General features: G+C 62.1%; 1 protein-coding gene across 1 annotated transcript in view; it reads right to left on the reverse strand.

Moving 5' to 3' along the window:
• Positions 1-20499, reverse strand: part of SPTBN5 (spectrin beta, non-erythrocytic 5) — a 47117-nt gene that overhangs the window by 13423 nt on the left and 13195 nt on the right. The window contains 33 exon segments of the mRNA XM_076004635.1: positions 206-368; positions 605-726; positions 848-961; positions 1959-2073; positions 2161-2276; positions 3747-3842; positions 4059-4250; positions 4363-4512; positions 5006-5173; positions 5555-5659; positions 6067-6216; positions 6393-6596; positions 7861-8040; positions 8202-8315; positions 8421-8535; positions 9354-9499; positions 9685-9820; positions 10206-10363; positions 11290-11406; positions 11635-11835; positions 12088-12274; positions 12583-12797; positions 13230-13394; positions 13866-14036; positions 14687-14786; positions 14923-15062; positions 15231-15471; positions 16490-16777; positions 17111-17356; positions 17545-17675; positions 17975-18127; positions 18844-19044; positions 20204-20410. Coding sequence (XP_075860750.1) covers positions 206-368; positions 605-726; positions 848-961; positions 1959-2073; positions 2161-2276; positions 3747-3842; positions 4059-4250; positions 4363-4512; positions 5006-5173; positions 5555-5659; positions 6067-6216; positions 6393-6596; positions 7861-8040; positions 8202-8315; positions 8421-8535; positions 9354-9499; positions 9685-9820; positions 10206-10363; positions 11290-11406; positions 11635-11835; positions 12088-12274; positions 12583-12797; positions 13230-13394; positions 13866-14036; positions 14687-14786; positions 14923-15062; positions 15231-15471; positions 16490-16777; positions 17111-17356; positions 17545-17675; positions 17975-18127; positions 18844-19044; positions 20204-20410 — 5307 coding nt within the window.

The following is a 20499-nucleotide window of genomic DNA, read 5'->3' on the forward strand; positions in this document are numbered from 1 at the left end:
GAACAGGGCTAGGCTCAGTTCCCTGGAGGCGGAGGCCTTCCAGGGCTGGAGGAGAGAAGGAGACGGCTGAGGGGAGGGATGTTAGAGGAGAAGGGCAGGGCAGGGGGCTCAGAAAGGGCCTGAGAGTGAGTGGGGAGTGGGGGACTGGAGGGGAGGGGAGGGGCAGGGCAGTGAGCTGGTGAGGTCCGGGGGTCCCCATGTTCACCTTGTGCTCCTCATGCTCCTCTAACATGCGCTGGGCTTCCGCAGGGCTGCAGGGAGTGCCTGGCACATTCATCTCAGCCTGCAGCCTCCGGGCCTGGAGCAGCAGTTCCTGCAGCGTGGCCTGGAGCTTCTGAGCTTGGTACGAGGCATCCAGCGATTCCCTCCTGCCACAGGGCTTGCCAGCTAGTCCCAGGGCCACAAACCCCTCTGCCCTGGGCCTAGCAGTGTCTCCTGTCCCCTAATTCCTACAGCCACAGAGGGCCCAGGGGCTGGGAATTAATGGGGTGACAGCAACGTGAAGGACAGTAACAGCAGCTTAGGGAAAACAGGCCAAAGGGAATACAGGGCTGAGATGCCGAGGGCATGGGTCAGCGAGGGGTGAGGCCCGAGGGCTCCGTACCGCTTCTGCACCCTGCTCTGCAGCTGCTGCCAGCTGTCCATCATCTCTTGCTGCTTGTGACTGAGGCTGCCGGCTGCCCCGGGGCTTCTCTGGCAGAGGCGGCCCACCTCACGCTCCAGGGACTGTGGGGGAAGCCAGGGTCAGAGGCTGGAGCAGGGAGGCCCCAGCTGCAGAAGGCCCCGGCAGGTCCTCAAGATCCCCCTCCCCACGTCTGCCCAGGGTCCCCTGCGCCTAGCCACACACCTCCACCTGGGCCTGGGCAGGGCTCAGCTCCTGCTCCAGCAGCTCGTGCCTCCGCAGCAGCCGCTGCACGCTCTCCAGGTCCTCCCCGGGGTCCAGGGCCTGGGTCAGGGCGCCCTGGGGAAAGGGGGAGTGGGCCGTTACCCCAGGCCTTGGCTTCAGCTCCTCCTCGCTGCGGAGGGGCCTGTGTGTGGACAGCGGCGCCAGCACAATCCCTCCCCACTGCGGCTGAGCAGGGCCCTGGCTTTGACTAGAGGTCCCATCCTTATGTGAGAGAGGGTGACTCAGAGGAGACTGTGGGCTTGGAGTTTCCTCTGAGGTAAGGATCTCAGCTGTGGGGCTCCTTTGCCTCTCATCCTTTCGGGAGAACTCAGAAGAGAAAGGAGCAAGTGTGGAGGGACAGGCTGGCTGGCAGTCCTAGGGCAGGAGCCCAAGGGGGAGACCAGCTGGGCGTGCCTGGAACAGGCACCACCTGTCTCACACAGCGCTTCCCACACAGCGTCTAACTCCTCAACTTCTGCCTCTGCCGGACCTTAGCTCGTGCTCCTCTGTGGCTGCCGACACGACCTGGGGCAAACCTCCCGTGGGTGTGGAAGGGATGGGAGGAAACAGCGGGTGTGTTCTGGCCTCTGGACCCACAACACATTTGGGGGCCAGGACCTGGGAGAAAGGAGCCAGAGGGGTCTGTCTCCAGGACTGCAGCAGGTGTCTGTGGCCTGGAGTGGATCCTGACAGCCAACCGTCAGGTGTCCCCAGTGGACCTCTGACACAACCTCCAAGCACTCAGCCAGACAGGAGGGATGGGTGGGGCGAGACACATGGGAGACTCTAGGCCAGGGGTCCTCAGACTTTTTAAACAGGGGGCCAGTTCACTGTCCCTCAGACCGCTGGAGGGTCGTTGGAGAGTGCGGCGCACATTCCACACATGTGCACTGTGGGCCCGGGACCAGTCGGCTGCTAAGCAGGACAGGCAGCGGCAGCAAAAACATCTGGCGGGCTGGATAAATGTCCTTGGAGGGCGGCATGTGGCCCGCGGGCCATAGTTCGAGGACCCCTGCTCTAGGCAGTGGCCTGCCCTCAACTGAGCATGACGGGATCCCTTTCTGCTGCTTACCTTCTCCCTGATCTGTTCGGTGATATTGTCCAGCTCTCGGGACAATGCATGTATCTCTAGGGCTTCCTCCAGCTGCTGCTGGTACCGGAGCAGGTTGCCATGGAAACTCGCCCACCTGGCCGAGGGAGGGCTGTGTAACGTGCAGTCTGAGGCGGCCTCACCCCGGTCCCCGCCCCATACCTCTCCCCAGTCTGGGACTGGCCTGTTGTTGAGCTGGCTTCGCCGCTGGCAGATGGTCTTGACTTCCTCAGGGTCCTGGTTCTTTAGCTGCAGTGACAGGTCATTGATGCTTCTGACATAGGCATCACCCACCGTGTCCTGCAAGGGAGGTGCAGGTGAGGGCGCTGGTGCCACCTGCTCAGAGCCCTTTCTTTGCACTGTGGCTGGCACTTGGGGGGCCTGCCTGGGTGCCCCAGAGCATGAGCATCAGCATGTTTGGGCAGAGGGAGGCAGCTGCTTCCTCTACCATGGCAGGTGCCCACGGTCACCCCGTCCCAGGTGCAGTGAGCAAGGTGAGCGTGGAGCCTGCAGCCCCAGGGCCATCTGTAAGGCTAGGAAACAAGCCCCTTGGTTGGGAACCAGGTAGGAGGGGGAAGGTGGTCACATGCTCATGACAGAAGCTTTGAAAGTTAATATGTAGCTTCTCAGGATAGGGGCAGCAAAGGGAAGGGTGGGATGAAGTGGTGAGCTGCAGCCTCCTGGGCTTGGGATGTCTCCCTGACCGAGGACTCACCTGGGCTGAGGCTAGTGTGGCTTGGACCCGGGGTGAGGCTTACAGTACACAGGGAAGGGACCCTAACAGGTGGGATTGCAGGCTTCCCACTCCTTGCATTTGTGGAGCTTGTCTACATGTCCAAAGCACTCTCCCACCTCCCTTATGGAGTCGGCGGGGAAGGGTGTCTCTCCCTTAGAGATGCCAAAGCAGAGCTCAGAGGCCAATGTGGCTCACGCGTGGCAGGGCCAGGACTCAAGCCCAGACTCTGTGCAGTCTAGCTCTCTTTCTGCTACAGCAGCTGGCACAGTGTCTGTGAAATTCCACCATCAGCAAATGGTATCTTAGGTTTAAGCACTGCAGCCTTTTAAAAAATCACACATATTTATTTCAGGGGGATGAGGCTGACACATTTGGTCTGTAACACCTGATTGTGAATATAATTGCCAAATTTCTTTCCCTTATAGCATATAAGAGAACTGGATTTTTAGTACGTGTATGTGTGGGAGGGAGGGCGTGGGGTGAGGAGGAGACACCGAGCTCGTCACTGCAGGGCAGCACGGATTAGCCACTGCATGCAGGCATATGTAGCACCTTAACATTTCTGAAATAATCATGGGCGCACAGGAAATTGCCCAAGTAGTACAGAGAGATCCTGCATACCCTTCCCCCAGCTTCCCTTATAGTGACATCTTACATCATGATAGTATAATGTTAAAACCAGGAAATTGACATTGACATGATACTATTAACTAGACTAAACTTTATCCTGATTCCATCAGTTCCTGCATGTGTGCATCTGTGCATGGGAGGAACGGGTCTATGCAGTTTAATCACAGGTATAGATTCACGGAACCACCATCACACACAATGTTCTTACCTCTGGGGCAGGTGTTATCCCTAAAGATGCAGGAACTAAGGCTTGGCGAGATGGGGAGTCTAAGTGTGTGTAACAGTAAGTGTGGTGCCAACATGAGCCCACACCTGGCTCTAGGGCCCGTGCTCCTTCCCCATGCTGAGCTGCCTTTCTCAATGGGGGTGCCATGGCCAACCTCTCCCTGGGCAGGGCCCCTCACCCTGGCCGAGGCTCCTCGGAACTCGTGGAGCCGCCTGCAGAGCTGCAAACAGTGCTCGGCGTCCTGGCCCAGGTCGCCGACATTCACCATCACCTCCTGTGAAGGCCAAGGGTGGGGAGGGCAGCACGCTGAGCGCTGGCCCCAGGCGTCCCGAGCCCACGGGCACCCACTGCTGGGACAGTGCTGGGGCAGGTGGAGGCCTTGGGACATCTTGCTGGGACTCCCTCCTGCAGGCCTGGGCTCCCCTCTCCCCTTCTCTTGGCCTCACAGCCTGTGGCCCCCAGATCCGCCCCTGCCCAGCTGGGCCTCCACCTTCTCCTGGATCCAGGCCTCTGCCAGGTCCACTCTTTGCAGGAACTCCAAGAAGTTCTGCTTGTCCTCCAGGTTCTGGCCCCGGAGGGCCACGGCCTGCCTCAGCTTCTCCCAGTGCTTCTGCAGCACCTGCAGCCTCTGGGAGACCTTTCCCCCCTGAGGGTGGCTCTGTGCCAAGAGTGCCTCGCCCTGCTGGGGAGAGATGGGACACAGGTGATCTTGTCTGCTGCTCTTCCTCTTGCCTGAGACCTTGCCCTTTGGCCACACTTTGGGGCAGGCGTGGGGCTGACAGCTTGACTGTTACCTTGGCAACAGAGGTCACGACCTCCTCATGGGCCTGGACCTCAGCCTCAAAGGCCTGGTGCTTCAGCAGGTGCTTCAATGTGTGTCTCAGGTCCCCAGGAGGGATCGGCTCTTTCAGCTGTTGGACCCGCTCCTGGATCCAGTCCTCGGCCTAGTGGGGGCACGAGGGACAAGAATCCCGTGGCGCTCCACACTGCCTCGGACCCAGAGAGACCCAGCAGGCCTAGGAAGCCCAGGTGGCCGCCCACTGGAGCCAGGGCAGGGCTGACAGTGCCTCGTGAGAACCAGATGGTTCTAGCCAGGAAGACATGCCCTGCTGGCTGTCCAGCCACAGGAAGTCACTGGGCAGGGGCCTTGGGCGTGGTCTCATTTTGGAGGTGTGGGTTCCCCACTCCTGGGATCCTGGGCTGCTCTCCTCCCTTCCCCACCTCTCTCTGCCCCGGCCCTGCTAGAGCTCAGGCAACAGGTGGGGTCTCTGCACAAAGGGGCTTAGAAGCAAATGTTCTAGGCTCCAGCATGGCCCCGGGTAAGCCATTTAGCTCTCTAAAACTCAGTTTGCTATCACAGGGTGTGGTGTGAAGGTCATCTGAACACTATACCATGTGGCTCAAGTAGAGGGGACGGGGCAAGGGGTGCCCTCTGACCTGGGTGGCGGCCCTGGTGAAGCGGGCTATCAGCAGGGCGGCATGCAGGGCCCGGCCCCGGCTCTCTGCCAGTTCCTTCACTCTGGCCCGATGCCCCAGCACCGTGTGAAGCGAGTCCTGCAGCCTGGGCCCTTGGAGCGTCTTCAGCTGCTCGCACAGAGCTGCCTCCTGTGGGGCAAGGGCACAGTCTGCCGTTCTCCCACCCTGGGGGCTGGAGTGGGGCCTTTCTCCAAGGGTCCTGGTGTCCCTTCCCTCAGCCCTGCATGGCCAAGGGCTGGCCAATGCCCCCAGCAATGAGACAGAACCAGAGTGCTCCCCAGGGACCACATGATGTGGACAGAGCCAAATGCCCCCTGCTCCCTGCAGTGTGGCCCTCCCCACGCTGGGCCCTCCCCTGGAGCCACGTGTACAACTCCTCCCTCGGCCCCCGGCACCACAGGCGCGGCGGCACTGCCTCGGGGTGTGCACCGAGCACCCCGTGTCTCCCACTCAGGACTCTTCAAAGTTCCTGGACTCTCTGACCATGCCCAGGACCCCTGAGCCCATTACCTTCTCGTCCTGGGCGGCCAGCACCTTCTGGAAGACCTGATGCTTGCGGATCAACCGCTCCACCTCTTCCTCCGAGCTTCCCAGAGTGCTGGTTTTCAGGGAGACCTGGATCAGCCCACGGAAGAGTCAAAGAGGCCATCAAGGCCTGCCAGGCAGGCAGTCCCCCAGGCACGCTGGGTGAAGTGGGGCCTTAGGACAGCCCAGCAGGGCTGACATGAGCACTGAGCTTGGGCAGGGAGCCGTGAGGGGGAGCAGGAACCCAGGCTGGGGGCAGACACCACCACACAACAGAGGGAGTGTGACCAGCCTCCGCAACTCCCTTGGGGCTCAGTCTGGGGAGGATGGTGGAGGCCCACAGCACTGCTCCCCTGCCCAGGAGGACTCAGGCAGGGCCTCTGTGCTCCGTGCAGAGAACAAGCCAGAGACGCAGGAGGACAGGGGCCGAGTGGAGAGAGGGCAACAGGAGAGAGAAGGGCTGTGTGTCCGAGTGGAGTTGGGGGGTGGGGACCTGCCTCCTGGGTGGTGAGGGTCTCATCCAGGCGGCCGCACTCTCTGAGGAAGAGCTCCTCCTGCTGCTTGGCCTGCAGCCTCTCCTGCTTCTGTGCCCAGGCCTGGAACACCTGGTCCCGCTGGTCCTGCAGGGCCTGCAGCCCTTCCTGAACCTAGGGACAGACACATTTGGAGCCTGGGCTGGGGCAGGCAGTGTGGACCAGGAAGCGAATCCCAAGGGAAGCCTCTGGGGAGAGGCCGGCGTGGCACAGTGGGGCAGGGTACCAGGTGGCCGGGCACAAGCTGGGTCAGGTAGGGTGGGCAGGGGGTACGAGGAAAGGGGGCTCACCTCCTTGGTGGGTGTCCCTGCAGCCAAAAGTGCCTGCTGGCCCAGCTGGGCGGCCCGCTGCTGCAGTTCCTCCTGGGCCTCCAGCTCTGCCCGCAGCTGTTGGTGGGCACTGAGCTTTAGGGGGCCACTGCCGGGCTCCTGGGAGCTCTCCTCCACCTGTAGCTCCTGCCGCACGCTGGCTGCCCAGGAGGCATAGTCCCGCACCTGACCCCGGGGAGACAGAGGGACAGGCCAGTGAGGGCTGGGCTGAGTGGCAGGGAACCAAGCACCAGGTGCAATTACAGCTCACCCGAGTTCACCTGCATGGGCACAGTGGCCTTAGCTGTCCTGGGTCAGGGCTTCCATGAGACACACAGGACTCTTTGTCACCTGTCTCTGTTCTCATCCAACCCATTCCTTCCAGGTCCAAGAACCCTCCATGTGTGCCAGACCCTCGCCTGGACTATTTTACCCTCTGCTCTTGCTGCCTATCCTGCTTAGAAGTTCCTCCTCCTTCTGCCCCATCTCTATAGAGCTCACCTGGGAGAGGACTAGCCACTGCAAGACCAGCTGAGTTAATGCTGGTTGATGGGGAATACTCACTTGTTCCTCATGCAGCCTCCCCTGTACCCTGACCTCACTGCTCTCCTTGTCCTCGAACTTCCAGTTTACCACGTACACACTGTCTTCTGCTGCTCTGTGTACAACTACACAAGGGCAGAGCGGGAGGGACCTTGGGTCCTTGTCCAAACATCTCAGTGCAGAGAGGAAGAAGGATAAATGGTACTGTGTATGTAAAAGGTTTTGCAAACTCTAAGCACTTGATAAACAGAGGGAAGCAACCTAGGGTTAAGTGCCTCACTCAAGCCCACGCTGCTGGAAAGTGGCAGAAATGGGTCCCTAAACTCAAGCCTTTTTGCAGTCACAGTTTGGGCCTCTTGGTCTACCAGGTACTGGGACATGGAGACTCCTGGGACAGCCCGTGGCCAGGGCCCACTGTCCAGGTGTGACTCTCTGGGGTTTAGGCTCACACGCCCAGGTGGGCGGGCTCTGTGAGGGCAGCGATTCCACCGCCCACCGCCTCCATGCACCCTCCCTCTCCACGCACCGCTCCCCGCACGGAGCTGCGCACAGATGTTACACAGACGCTGGCTGATCCAGAGGTCACCGTCTAGAACATCTGGGTCTCCAGTTACGGGATTCTCTGGTCCATTCTTACTCCCCAGCCCTGCTCAGACCCCACGTGGCCGCCCTGTCACTCACTGGGCTGGTGTTGACCCAAATTTTGACCCAAACCTAAGGAGGGACTGTTACACTCACATGCTTAGCCCTCTGGCCTGCCACAGGGACACCCAGGTGAATTCCAGCTCTTCTGCCTCATGTCCACACTTGTTTTCCCTCCAGAAGTGTAGGGACTTAGCAGTGCACGCCATGACACACACACACACACACACACACACACACTCACACACATGGAAGGCGCCCTCACCGCCGTGCGGAAGCGGGCCAGGAGGCACGCCCCCTCCAGCTGGGCCCTGCGCTGCTCCATGCGCCGCCGCAGGGCCGCCCAGGCCTGCACCACAGCTTGCTGCCTCTGCTGCACAGCCTGGGCCTGCGGCCCCGGACTCAGCGTCTGCACCCTGTCTGCGGTCTCCAGCAGCTCCTGCAGCTGGGGGTGGGCAGGGAAGAGGGAGGGAAAGGTTGTGACCTCCTGATCATTCCACAGATGGGTCGCTTGCCCGGGAACTCAGGCCCTGCTTGGGCCATGCCCTGCCACGCACAACGGGCCCATGGGAGGCTTGCATGGGCCACACAGCCAGCTGGGCCCACCTGCTGCTCAGTGCCCGCGAGGCCACGCTCCAGCCCCTCGTGTCTCCTCAGCTGGGCCTCCGCCCCACGCAGGTCTTGGGCCACGTCGTCGCTGGGGAGGCTCATAGATTTCTCCTGAGGAGGGGAGAAGGGCACGGGGATCAGAAATAGAGGGCAGGCACGGAGCCTGGGGTGGATCCATTTCTAGAAAGAGCTCCCTTCCTCCCCTTGGGCTCACACCTGGACCTGGGTGAGGACTTCTAACAGATCTCTGTGAACTCTGAGGGTCGTCTCAGCATCTCGGAGCAGGTGGCCTCGGGCCTGGGCCAGCTCCCACAGCTCCGACCAGGCGGCCCTGCCCCAGGCACGGGGAAGAGCAGCAGGAGTCAGCCACTGGCCCAGCCCCCACTTCCTCCCCCTGCCAGGTCAGCCCTCCCCGACTCCCCTAGAGCCTGAGTGGTCTCTCCCCTTCTTAAAACCTCTGCTGCCTTTGGCCCTGCCTGTAGCCTTCCTCCCCGGAGCCTGTCTCCCAGCTTCACCAGGAACCTAGGCCTTCGCTGCGAACGCCTGTGCCTTGCCTTGCTCCCTACGTCGTGTGCCTATGATTTGCGATAGGCGTCAGATCACAGGCACTTCGAGGGCAGAGGCCACGTCATTTCCCCAGCCCTCATTTACTCTGCAAACGCTCGCTGAGCTCCTGAGGCTTCCTCTGGGCCAGGGTCTGTGTTAGGGTTTATGAACAAGTTGTGACCTTGCCCCAAAGCTCACAGGCTGGGGTATATCCAGACCAGCCAAGTGGGCAACTAGGAAGGTGGTGTGGCGAGTCCTGTCCTGGACAAGCCTGAGAGCTGGGGACGCTCATGGGAAGGCCCCGAGCCTAGCCCAGGTGGTCTCTTCCCATAGTTCCTCCTCTGAGTCCTGGGAGCAGGTGGCTTGGAAAAGTGCTCCTGGGGATCTGGGCGGGGCTCTGTGACCTGCACACCTGGCCTCACCTCCTTTGCAGGGAGCCTGCAGCAAGCTCAGCTTCCCTGGACCCTGCCCCCTCCAGCTGCCTCATGGGCAGGCAGAGCCTTGTGGCCCTCAGAGCATGCCCCCCTCTCCAAACACCCCAGTCTTGCCAGCCCAGCACCCTCCCCAAGCCCACGCCCCTGGCCTGGCCCACTGGGCACTCACTGCAGCTCCTGCTGCCTCTGACGGGCCTTGCGGGCGGCGCTGTGCCCACATTCCAGCAGGTGCTCTGCCAGCTGCCCGCAGGCTGCCACCCGCCGGCCACCCAACTCCACCTGGCGCTGAAACTTGGCAAACTTGGTGCAGAGGTGCTGAGGAGGGGAGCAGGTGACAGGGTGGCTCCCAGCTGGTTAGGCAGCAAGCAGCCTGGACAATGTGGGGCTACACAGCCACAGCATCTGCCCACTCCTGCTGGGAGGCCCGTCCTGGGCCAGGGCCAGCGCCCACCCACAGTCTCGGCCTTGGTGCGTCCCCCTCCCCCCAGCCCTCCTCTCACCAGGACGTGCTCAGGGTCCTCTCCAAGGTCCTCTGCTCCTTTGGCTGCCTGCGCCTGGCTAGCCAGCCAGCTCTGCAGGTCCTCCGCCTCCCTCATGAACTCATGCAGCTTCAGGGTCCTCTTCAGCTCCCGGTCCCTGTGGTGACAGCCCACGGATCCCTAGAAGTTAGTTGCCCACCTCCCTGGGGACAGGGTGAGTTAAAGCAGGTGACCTGAAGAATGGGGTTATTGGTGGTCTTTGCCCAAGCCTGTGGCTCAGGATTCAGGGAGAACTAGGTGTAGGAGAGCCGGTGTAGGGGCAGAGGAGGGTAGGTGTGGGGAGACGGGCAGCTGCGAGTTGGGGGTGGTTGGCTCCCACGAGCGGGAGAACTTATGGAAAGAGGTGAGCAGCAGGTGGCAAAGCCTCATCCCTCCCTGACACATCTCTATGGGCCTGGGGTCCAGGGTTCCCTGCAGCTTAGGGCCTGGTGTGGGACGGTCAACTGTGGCGAGGCCACTGGAGGGGGGGCAGCTCCCCTCACCGTTCGGCTGCCAACTCCTGCAGCGCCCACAGCCTCTCCTGGAGCCTCCGCTGTGCCACACTCAGCTGCTTGGGGCCTTCAGGGCCATCGAAGGTTTGGGCCCTCTGGTCAAGCTCCTCCATGGAGCTCCAACACACAGCCAGCTCTTGCTGCAGGGCCTGGCGGTACACAGGGCCCCGGGCCAGGCTCATCCCGGACAGCTCATGCATTACCCACCCATCCAGCACCCACTGCCCAGCACTGACGGGGACTCATCGTTCCATAAAATGGAAGCATGGTCTGTGCCCCCAAGGGCTGTCAGCAGGGAAAGGTGGGTGCTGGGTAACCTGGGCCAAGAAAGGGGGGTTCAGGAGGCATTACTGTACCCCAACTTCAAAGTGTAAGAGAGGGACAGAGCTGAGGAAGCTGCCCAGTGTGCCCGGGACATGCAAGCTCCGTGGGGCGAGGCTACAGGCATGCCCTTAGGAACGGCTCCCTGCAGGTCCTCAGCCACAGAACACACAGAAACAGTGCCCACGGGGGCTGCACAGAAAAATCGCCCAGATGGGAGGACACCTCAGGGACAGCAGGGACCAGGACTGCCACGGAGTCTAGGCTCTGGGGTGTGTGTGGTTCTGGGAGTCCCATTCCAGGAACAAGGAGGGGCTTCCAGGCCTCCCTCCCGTTGGCCAGGGCGTGCTTGTGGGCAGAGGTGGCTTCAGGAAGGGATTTGGTTCACCCAGAGGATGAGACTCAAAGCCTGGGAGGAAGACATTTGTGGATGACATGGAGCAGGTGACCCCAAGAGAGGAGAGGAGTGCCAGGATGGGGGAAGAAGAAGCAGGATGAGCAGGGAGACCCCAGGGCCGCAGGGAGGGGCGGACTAGTACCGGGACTGAAAAAGGGAGAAAGCACGCTGGTCACAGCGCCTGGGGTCGCCCTGGGTGGGCCGTGGGCTGGGGTTGGCCATGTCTTCAGCAGCGAGAGAAGGGCTCTTGCTCTCCACATGTAGCTAGCAGGTGCCCTTTGGGGCAGTGACAGCCCCCTCCTCATGGCCCAGCATCCCCCAGGGCCACACAGGGTGGGATGCTGGGGACATAAGTACCTGGTGCTTCTTAACGAGCCTGAGGGTGGCGGCCTCATCCCTGCCGTAGTCCCGACTGCTCCCCAGTGGCCACTTCTCCTCCACCCGGCCCTCTAGCTCCGACACGTCCAGAAGGTACTGCCAAGAATGGGGCTGACTCACCTTGACAATCTCAGACAGGACCCTCCATCACCCCGTGAGGACATCTTGCCTTTGCTCCCCAGCAGCCTGCACAAAGGGGCTTCTGTGCCCACGTGGGGACCAGCCAGCTCCTGGCGCAGAGCTCCCTGAGAGCCCCACAGATGCTCCCCTGCAGAGCCTGCCCTGACTTCTGCCACTTCCCCGCCCCCGTCTCTCTGCACCCACCTGCTGGAGGGCGACAGCCTGCTGCAGGCTCTGGGCCTGCACCTCGCACGCCTGCTCCAGCTCCGCCCAGTGGTCTTCCAGCTTCTGGCACTGCTCCGTGATGTGCTGGGCTTGGGGGTGCCCCGAGGCCCCCAGGCTCCGTCCAGCACCCAGCACCCGCTGCACCTGGCCCCAGTGAGCTTTCACCTCTGCCTGGAGCCCCTGCCACAGAGCGGCAGGTGAGGCCACTGTTCCTGGGGTTCCCTTAACCAGGGCTGTGCGGAGCAGAACCACAGATGTGGCTCTGGGCATCAGCGTGGCAAGAGCCCAGGCCAAGAAGAGCTGGGACAGAGCTTTGGAAATTGGAACACCCCGGGAGAAGGACTTAGAGGCCAGGGCACCCTGGGTAGGGGCAGAGGGCTTCTAAGGTCTGGGAAGGGGACGTTGGGGATCCTGCAGGAAGGCAGCTGTTACCCTGTGCCTGCAGAGAAGGCTCTGGGCGCTACCCAAGCACTTGGTGTGGCGGGTGGGGCTGCCGCGGGGCATGTGCTCAGCCACCCATGTGAGCTCCATGGTGCTCAGGTGGCAGAACTGGTACATCTCGACTGAGGCCTGCAGCTGCAGGCACTGGGTGGCCAGACGTTCCTGCAGGGACTCAGACCTGGGTGGAGGGAGAAGAGATGGGAGAGGTCCCAGCCAGGGACCCACTGGGAACAGGGCTGGGAATTGAGGAAAGCCCCCTGTGAGGGCACCAGGGCCCCGCCCCACTGGCGACATGACCAGTCTGACTTTGGATGGTGGGGTGTCCTGGTTCGGATGCCTAACAGGGTCTCTGACCCTCCCACCCCAGGAACGACCCTACCCCCAAGTCCTGTAGCTGCCATCCTGCTGGCCCTTGTCCATACGGCAGGAGTGGCACATAGTAGGCTGAGTTGGGACAAGCAGGTGGGTGTGTGGGCAGGGCCCCACCTCTGGAGGTACTTCTGGGCCTCCTCCCGGACAGCCTGGGAAGCGTCCACACAGTGGGCCTGGGAGACGAGGGCAGTCAGCTGGCAGACCAGGGCCCGGCTCCTGCTTTCCAGTTGGCTGTGCCGAGTCTGCAGCCTGCGGCTCGAGCACAGGTCCTGCCCCGTGTCTGCGCTCTGCAGGGCCCCCTCGAGCCGCTCCATCTTTTCCTTCACATCCTGGGGAAGGACGCAGGGGCTGCTGTAGACTCTGCACATACACCATAGCAGGTGGCCCTTGGGCTCTAAGACTGCAGTACATGCAGCACCAGATTGATGTGGGACCTACTGGGGACCCCTGTCCCCACCAGTCAACCCCCAACCAGCAGTGCCCAAACCTTCCCCTGTCCCCATGCTTCTTCCTCCCCGGGGGACTCAAGAAGCTGTGCTGACCACACACTGGGCACGTGGAGACAATCCTGTGTTGGCCCCTTGGTGGGTACAGCCACAGTCAACTCTGCATAGGCCAGAGACCTCCAGAGTCTGCAATGGCTTGATGGAGCCGCTCCGGAGTTAGCAGAACGCCCAAACTCCTCCCCTCCCCTTTCCACCTGCCCACTCCCAACACAGCCGCAGGCTCCCCCTTGTGCCCTGGCCCTCTCTCCAGCGGACCTGCAGCTGCCTCAGCAGCTGCTCCTGCTGTCTCGCCTGCCGGAGCTTGTCCCCACTCTCTGCCATTGTGCAGTTCAGCTCTTCCCACTTGCTGCTCAGGTTCTGCAGCCTGGACTGTATGTCCTCTTGGTCGTGCGGTGTGCTGCTCAGCAGCTGTCGCCCAACCTGGAGTGGAGACAAAGACCCAGGAGTTTTGCTGAGCTGTGGACACCACAAGTGGCCACAGAAGGCTGGACCCAGGTGGCAGAGGTGGGATATGGCTGGCCACAAGCCACATTCCACAGGCTGCTTGGACTCAAGCAGTTCATGTGGCCCCCAAACTGTGGGCAGAGGTAGGAGGGCTTTTCCCTGAGTCCCGCAAGTAGAGGAAGGTGGGCTGGCACTGGGTTGGTGGGCGGGAAGAGCTTTGTTCTGGTGGAGGTGGCAGGCTCTGGGACTTGCCCTGGAGAGCTGCAGGGGAAGGTGCCAAGGCAAGGGGCTGCCAGTGCAGGGGAGGAGGCAGTGGGGGATCCTAGCCCCGTGGTAACTGAGGTTGATCCTTCCTCCAGCAACTGTGATCCAGGAAAACAGGTGGCGGAGCATGGGTAGGGGATTTGAAGATGAAGAGGCCCTGTACCCTCTGTCCTGTGTCCCCACCTGCTGCAGGTGCACCACGTGTCCACGGTTGGCCAGTAGCTCGCTATTGGCTGCTTTGTGCCGCCTGAGCTTCTGCAGGATGTTGCTGGGTGCCTGGGAGGGCCCCCCCGCTGCTGTCAGCCCCTTCCCCTCCAGCCACAGCACCAGCTCCGCCACATCCCGCTTCCATTCCTGCCAAGAACCGGGAGACGGGGCTCTCAGTCCAGGGGCAAGGGCTGGTGCAAGGACTTACCTCTAGGGAGAGGGGTCTCAGGGACCCCCATGGGAAAAGTGGGACCTGAGCCAATTCTGGGTGTAAGAGAGGTGGGGTGTGAGGTTACATGGGGTAAATGGGGACAGGGACACTGTGCCTAGAGAGGAGGAATGTCTTCAGGTCCTCCAGCCCACATCAGATCACGTATGGCCACATCTCTCCAAATAGGCTGAAGCTCTGGGAGGCCTGGGGCCTGGCCTGGCCCTGAGCCACTCTGGGGGCTGAACAAAGACTGGACAGAGGCACAGTCTGCAGCTGTGCCTGTGACCACAAGATCCTAAAGTGCCGCATGAGATGCTGGGGCCAGGGGGCAGTGGGACGAGGCAGTGTGTGGGGTCAGCCAAGAGGCTTGCGCGTTAGGCCCAGCCCTGTCTCCGAGTGCGGTGTGGACACAGCCCCATTTTCCTAATCAGGAAAGGCCTGACCCGGGCTGCCTGCTGCACGAGCAGGGCTTGTGGGCAAGTGCTACAAACTGCAAAGTGCTTCCTAAGAATCTCACGGTCACTGGTGCAGAGGGGACCCTTAGGCTCTCAGAGAGGCCTCCCTTGTGCCCTGCACTGGCCCTCACCTGGAGCTGGAGGGAAGCCAGCAGCTGCCGCCTCCTCTGCTCACTCCTCTCCTGGAGCCTGGTCCACTGCGCCCCGACATCCTGCAGCTGCTCTCTGATCCTGCAGGGCGGGCAGAGGGGTGGGGAGGGTGCCGGGGAGGCCTCCATTCTGCCCTCCCCGCCGCCTGCCTCGGGCAGCAGTCTGTGCAGGCTGAGGAGGACAGGGCACAGGTGCTCCAGACGGGGGCTGGGCTCACTTGTGTGCAGCAGGGTGTCGGCTCTGAACCAGCTTCTCGCCATGTGCCTGCAGAGCTTCTGCCCGAGGGTCCAGGGTGCCTAGGAGCTGCCCAAACTCCCGGTGCTGCTGCAGCAGGCTCTGGGCTCCCTGCACGTCCTCCTGGGGTGCGGAGACCTGAGGTCACGCCTGGGAGGATGACGGCAGCACCATCTCACCCCCCACTTCCCCAGGGGCCTCCTGCCCAGCCTGGCTTCTGGCCCCAAGGGGATGTGCTCCCTCCAGGGATGGGCGAGTAACACCCCAGCTCCACGTCCCCCAGCTCCATACCCCGAGGCTGTCCAGGTCAAGGAAGGCCCCGAGGTTGGCACAGGTGGCAGTGAAACCAGCCACTTCTCGGCCAAACCTGTGCAGCTCCAGCCCCTCCTGCAGCCGCCGCTGCCTCTGCTCCCACGCAGCCTGCAGCTCCCGGCCTTGACGGCCCAGCAGCCTCAGAGCACTGGCCACCTCTCGGGTGTCTGGGGAGTCCAGGGCTGCCACCGGCTGGCTCTGAGCCTCCAGCTGCTGCAGCCTGGCCAGGACACAGGCCAAGGGTCAGACCCAGTCTGGCTCCCCTCACCAGCCTCCTGCCCCTCTTGCCACAGGGCTCGCTCATCTGGGAGCTCTGACGAGAGGGTAACTGGTGGGAGGGTCTGAGACTGGTCACCCCAGCTGGCTCACTTGTCCCACGGGACAGCTGCACCCTGGCCCACAAATGAACCACTGAATGTAAGGGGCCCAGCACAGTGCTCAGACTCAGAGTTCCCACACTCCCTGCCCGTGCCGGCTGGCCACTCTGCAGGCGTGGACCACTAGTGGCCAAGGCCCAGTGAAATGCATTCGCTGAGGCAGCTCAACTCCCAGAGAAAAATCGCCCAGGGCCACTGCAAGCCCACATGGAGCCTTTGAGCAATTCAAAAAGGTGACCCTCTCAGCTAGGTGCAGCCACACAGCAAGGGAACAGGTTATGCCACTGTGTGAAATAGAAAAAGGCTCCACTTCCTCTGAGCGGCTGCAGACTGAGCCAGGCAGTGGCGTGTGGCAAGCAGACGGCAGGACGGGTTTCAGTGCCCCCCGAGCACCTGTCAAACTCCCTCAGGCAGGGCACACAATCTGCACGCAGTGGCCCTGGTTGGCCTGTCAGGCCGTGACATCGTCCCTGCAGGAGAGGCATCGCCGTACTGAGGACGTGGGTATCGTTGTCCCAGGGGAGGGTCCTGAGCCCTCTGACTCCAGGGCTGTCTGCCTTACCCAGGGTGGCAGGGCCACTGGGCTTCCTGGCTGAGGACACCATGTCAGGTCTGGCCAGGCCCAGAGAGAACCTCCCCCACAGCTCAACAGCCTGGGTCCCTCCCTGAAGCGTACGGGCTGCCTGATCCAGCCCTAAATTATATCCCCTCCTTATAAATTTGCCTCAAGTACCATGCCAGACACCAGCCTGGGCCACTCCTCTGGGTGACCACACTGCTCCCTGCCACGCCCTGTCTGGGCCTGATCCCCTCAGGCCTTGCCCATCCCCATGTGCACTCTGTCTGTCCCCTCGTCCTGACCTCTCCTGCTGCAGGCGGATGTCCTCCTGCAGGTCCTGGTGCTCCCCCAGCAGCCGCTGGGCCGAGGCCACGTCCACCGGCTCCTCCTTACTCTGCAGCTGGGCCTGGACGCCCTCTGCCCACATCCGCAGTTGCCAGCTCTCCTGCAGGATGCTTTGCCAGGCCCGAGCCTCGGCCTGGACCTGGACCCGTTGGGCCACTTGTCCCTGTGCTCGTTTCAGCAGCCCCTGCAGCATCTCCACTTGTTCGTGCAGGGGCCGGCTCTCTGTGGGGCCTGGCGCCTCGGCCCTGGGAGACAAGGCCCACTGTACGGTCAGTGGCCTGACCTGGGCCCTGTGCCCCAGACATGTGTTCTCTGCCTAGGCCTGTGCTCCCTAGGAACAATGGTAGTGACCCTGCATGTCCACCCCTCCCTTGACCTAGGGACAGTGAGAACACGTGGTTCTTATTTTCCCCCGGGGGGTTTTTCACGCTGATCCCCACCTTTGCCTGAGCCCTTCTGAGAGCACATCCTGCCCATCCTCTCCCCAGCCCAGTTCCCTTCCCCTTCCTCACGCCATCACCCTGCTCAGCCTCCCCTCCCTGCACTGACTCCTATCACTGTGCTCGACCCGTCCCTACTTTACAGCCATCCTCTGGAGTCCGTGGATCTGCCTCTCCAGCACCAGGATCCTCTGCTGGGCCAGGTGCAGGGTGCGGTGGGTGTCCTCTGAGCTCCAGTCCTCTGGCTGCAGGGCCTCTAGCTGGAGCATCACGTCTTGCAGGTGAGCCCGTGTGGGTCCACACTGCTGCAGAACACTGCACACTTCCGCGCCGCGTGCCAGCTGCGTGGCCCTCTCCTCCTTCAGGGCCTCCAGCTGCCCCCACCTGAGCAGAGGAAACAGGGATGTCTCCATCACAGGGACACTTCCCCATGACCCTGGGGCTTTGGCCAGAGCCTCCCAAAACAGAAGCTGCCAGGCTGGCTGTCCCCTGCCCTCTCTTCCCCATCTCTGACATGTCCCGCCTGTCCTGTGTCCACCTGCCCCAGCGCCCTGCACTGCCCCCATTCTCACCTCCGGCTCAGTTCTTCCTGCTGCCACTGGATTTTCGTGGCATCCCCAGGACATCTCTGCTTCAGTTGCTCAGCAGAGCTGCTGACCTCAGCCCAGCGGCCCCTTCCCACGGCCAGGGCCCTGAGGAAGTTCTGGGGAAAAGGAGGCCCCAGGCCTCTGGGGGCTCTTTCTGCCTCCCACCTCCCCTTACGACTATGAAGGGGCTCAGACTTGCTTTCTGCTACAGGGGTGCCAGCGCTGCCTGCCTCTAGAAGGACAGCCATCCGAGGCCTTAAAGGGCCGGTGAGGGCCTCAAAATTCAAGCTCCCCTCCCCCAGACAGGACCATCACTAAGAGGGAGAACCGAGCACAGCAGTGAAGGATAGGGAGGCAGGAGCCAGGTGAGGAGGGGCCAAGCACCCGAGACCCGCTCAGCTGCCAGGGGCTGTACCTCGTATTTGAGCTGCGCGACCTCCAGGTTGTTGGCCTGGGGCCGCGGTGTCTGGAACAGAGCCTTCTGCTCTTCCAGCCACGATTGCAGCTCCCCGCAGGAGCTGTAGAAGCCAAACAAGGCCACCGTCTCCTCCAAGCGGGCCCTGCGGAGCTAGGAGAGGCGGCCCGGGCTGGGTGAGGGTCAGGGCCCGCCCCAGGGCCCCAGAGCAGCCCAAGGGGGAGCTCCTCCCCACGGCAGCCCACCAGCAGAGCCCAGGGGCAGGGTCAGAGGGGGTCCCTGCCCCACTGCTGGGCCCCAGATCCTCTCAGTCCTCTCAGCACCCACTGGACAGAGCTGGTGAGAGCTTAGGGTCAGCGTAAAGGGCACTGGCAGAGTTCACCCTCATCTAGTCTTGCCCTGCTTGAACCCCTCAGTGCCAGCCCTGCTCGTAGGTAAAATCCACACTTCTCCTTGGGCCTTGGCTCTGCCTGGCTGGGCCCCACCTGCCTCCGGCTTTCCTCTGGCCACTGCCTCCCCAGCCTCTGTGCTCCAGGCACCCAGGCCTTTGCTCCCTGCACTGGCCTCCTTCCTGCCTTTGCACAGGTCCTGGCCAGCACCTCTGGCTGTACCTGCTCTCTGCTTCTCCGAGTTCAAGCCTCAGCTTAAATGTCCTTTCCCCGGAGGTGCCTCCCCCGACCCCCAGCCAGACCTGGGCTCCCATCACAGCCGCATCCACCTAATGACTTGTTGGATATGTCCTCGGCCGTGATGAAAGCTCCTTGAGGGCAGGGAGCATGTCAGTCACTGCTTTGTTCCCTGGGATCGTGGCACAGGGTCTAGCATGGGGGTAGGTGTTCGACAAACATTTCTTGAACAAGCAGTACTACCTCTGCCAGGGCCCGCAGCCCCTCGTAGTCCTGGCTCAAGCTGTCCTGTGTTTGGAGTATGGTGTTGGTGTCAAGGTCAGAGTCAAACTCAGCCGGGAGGGCCATCTTCCAGGTGATGCTGGGGCCAGAGTGACAGGAAGCCTCATTCCAGGCCCCTGGGTGCCTGAGGCTTTCTCCTGGAGGGCTTAGGGCAGACATCACCTAAGCGGACAGAGGGAGGCGTGTCTAGAGGGGGCTCCCACCAAGCAGCGGCAGCTCGGCCAGGCCGCCTCTGGAGATCTGGAGGACCTGCCCGGCAGCTCAGAGGGTACACAGGACATGGCTGTAAAGAGATAGGGTCCAGGACACAGAGCCTCCTTAGGGATGAGGGTGGAGGAGCTCATGTGAGCTTTGATTTCCATATGTGGAGACACATACGCAGCTTCTTGAAAGGGGGCTGCAAACCCTCTATGGGGCTGGATCCAACTGCCTACCACCCATGTGCTTGTCAGGACTCCGGGCTCGATGAACCAAGGAAGGGCTTTTAGAAAGCAGTCTGATGCCGTGATTAGGCCACCCCAAACGGGCAAGAGCTAAGTCAAGGGAGAGAGAGTCAAATGCAGATTAAGGGTCACTTTGGGTTTGGTGGTGAAAGTAAAGGGGACATTCCTGGAGGAGCCTGCTTACTGCTCTGCAACTGTGCTGGGCAAAGTGAGCCAAGCCAAGCTCTACTCAGATGACCTTGATTCCCGTGGGCAGTCAGGATGCCACTACTTCTGGGCTGGGTCAGCAGGTGAGATGACGCTCAAGACTGGGGCACCCAAACCCAGGGGAAGGCCAGGATTCCCAGGGCAGGGGCCACAAAGACTCTCCCGTTGTTTGTTTGTTTGTTTTTGAGTCTTCCTCTGGTGCCGCCCAGGCTAGAGTGCTGTGGTGTCAGCCTAGCTCACAGCAACCTCAAACTCCTGGGCTCAAGAGATACTTCTGCTTGCCTCAGCCTCCGGAGTAGCTGGGACTACAGGCGAGCACCACCACGCCCTGCTAATTCTTTCCATTTTTGGCCACCATGCCCGGCTAATTCTATTTTTAGTTGTCCCGCTAATTTTTTCTATTTTTAGTAGAGATGGGGTATCGCTCTTGCTGAGGCTGGTCTCCAACTCCTGACCTCAAGTGATCCACCCACCTCGGCCTCCCAGAATGCCAGGAGTGAGCCACCAGCCCGTGGTGGCCCGTGGGAAACTAGAGGGCAGACCCTCTAGTTTCTGCCCTCTGTGTGGTCCGGCGGGGTGGAGCATGGGGGAAGAGGCGCCTAGCAGAGACCACACCCTCATTGGTCTTGGAGGCGCTCGGGTCTGGGTCTTTTCCCCGTTCCTGCCCGCACCGTGAGGGCCGCCCGGGCCGCGGCCGCCCGCGCCTGCTCGTCCAGTTGCCGCAGCTCGGAGGCGAAGGCCCGCACGGCGCGCTCCAGCCGCACGTGGCGCCGCAGCAGGGCCTCGGCAGCCGCCTGGTCCTGCCCGCAACACCGGCTCTCCAGCGAAGAGCGCTGCTCGCGCAGCCACAAGGTCGCCTCCGCAGCGTCGGCCAAGTACTGCAGGGGGAGGGCAGCAGGGGCGGGGCGGACAGTCCGCAGGTACTGCAAGCCCCGCCCCGCCCCCGCGCGCCCGGCTGCCCGCCTCG

The sequence above is a fragment of the Microcebus murinus genome, chromosome 6 (genome assembly GCF_040939455.1).
Source record: "Microcebus murinus isolate Inina chromosome 6, M.murinus_Inina_mat1.0, whole genome shotgun sequence".
Lineage (NCBI taxonomy): Eukaryota > Metazoa > Chordata > Mammalia > Primates > Cheirogaleidae > Microcebus > Microcebus murinus.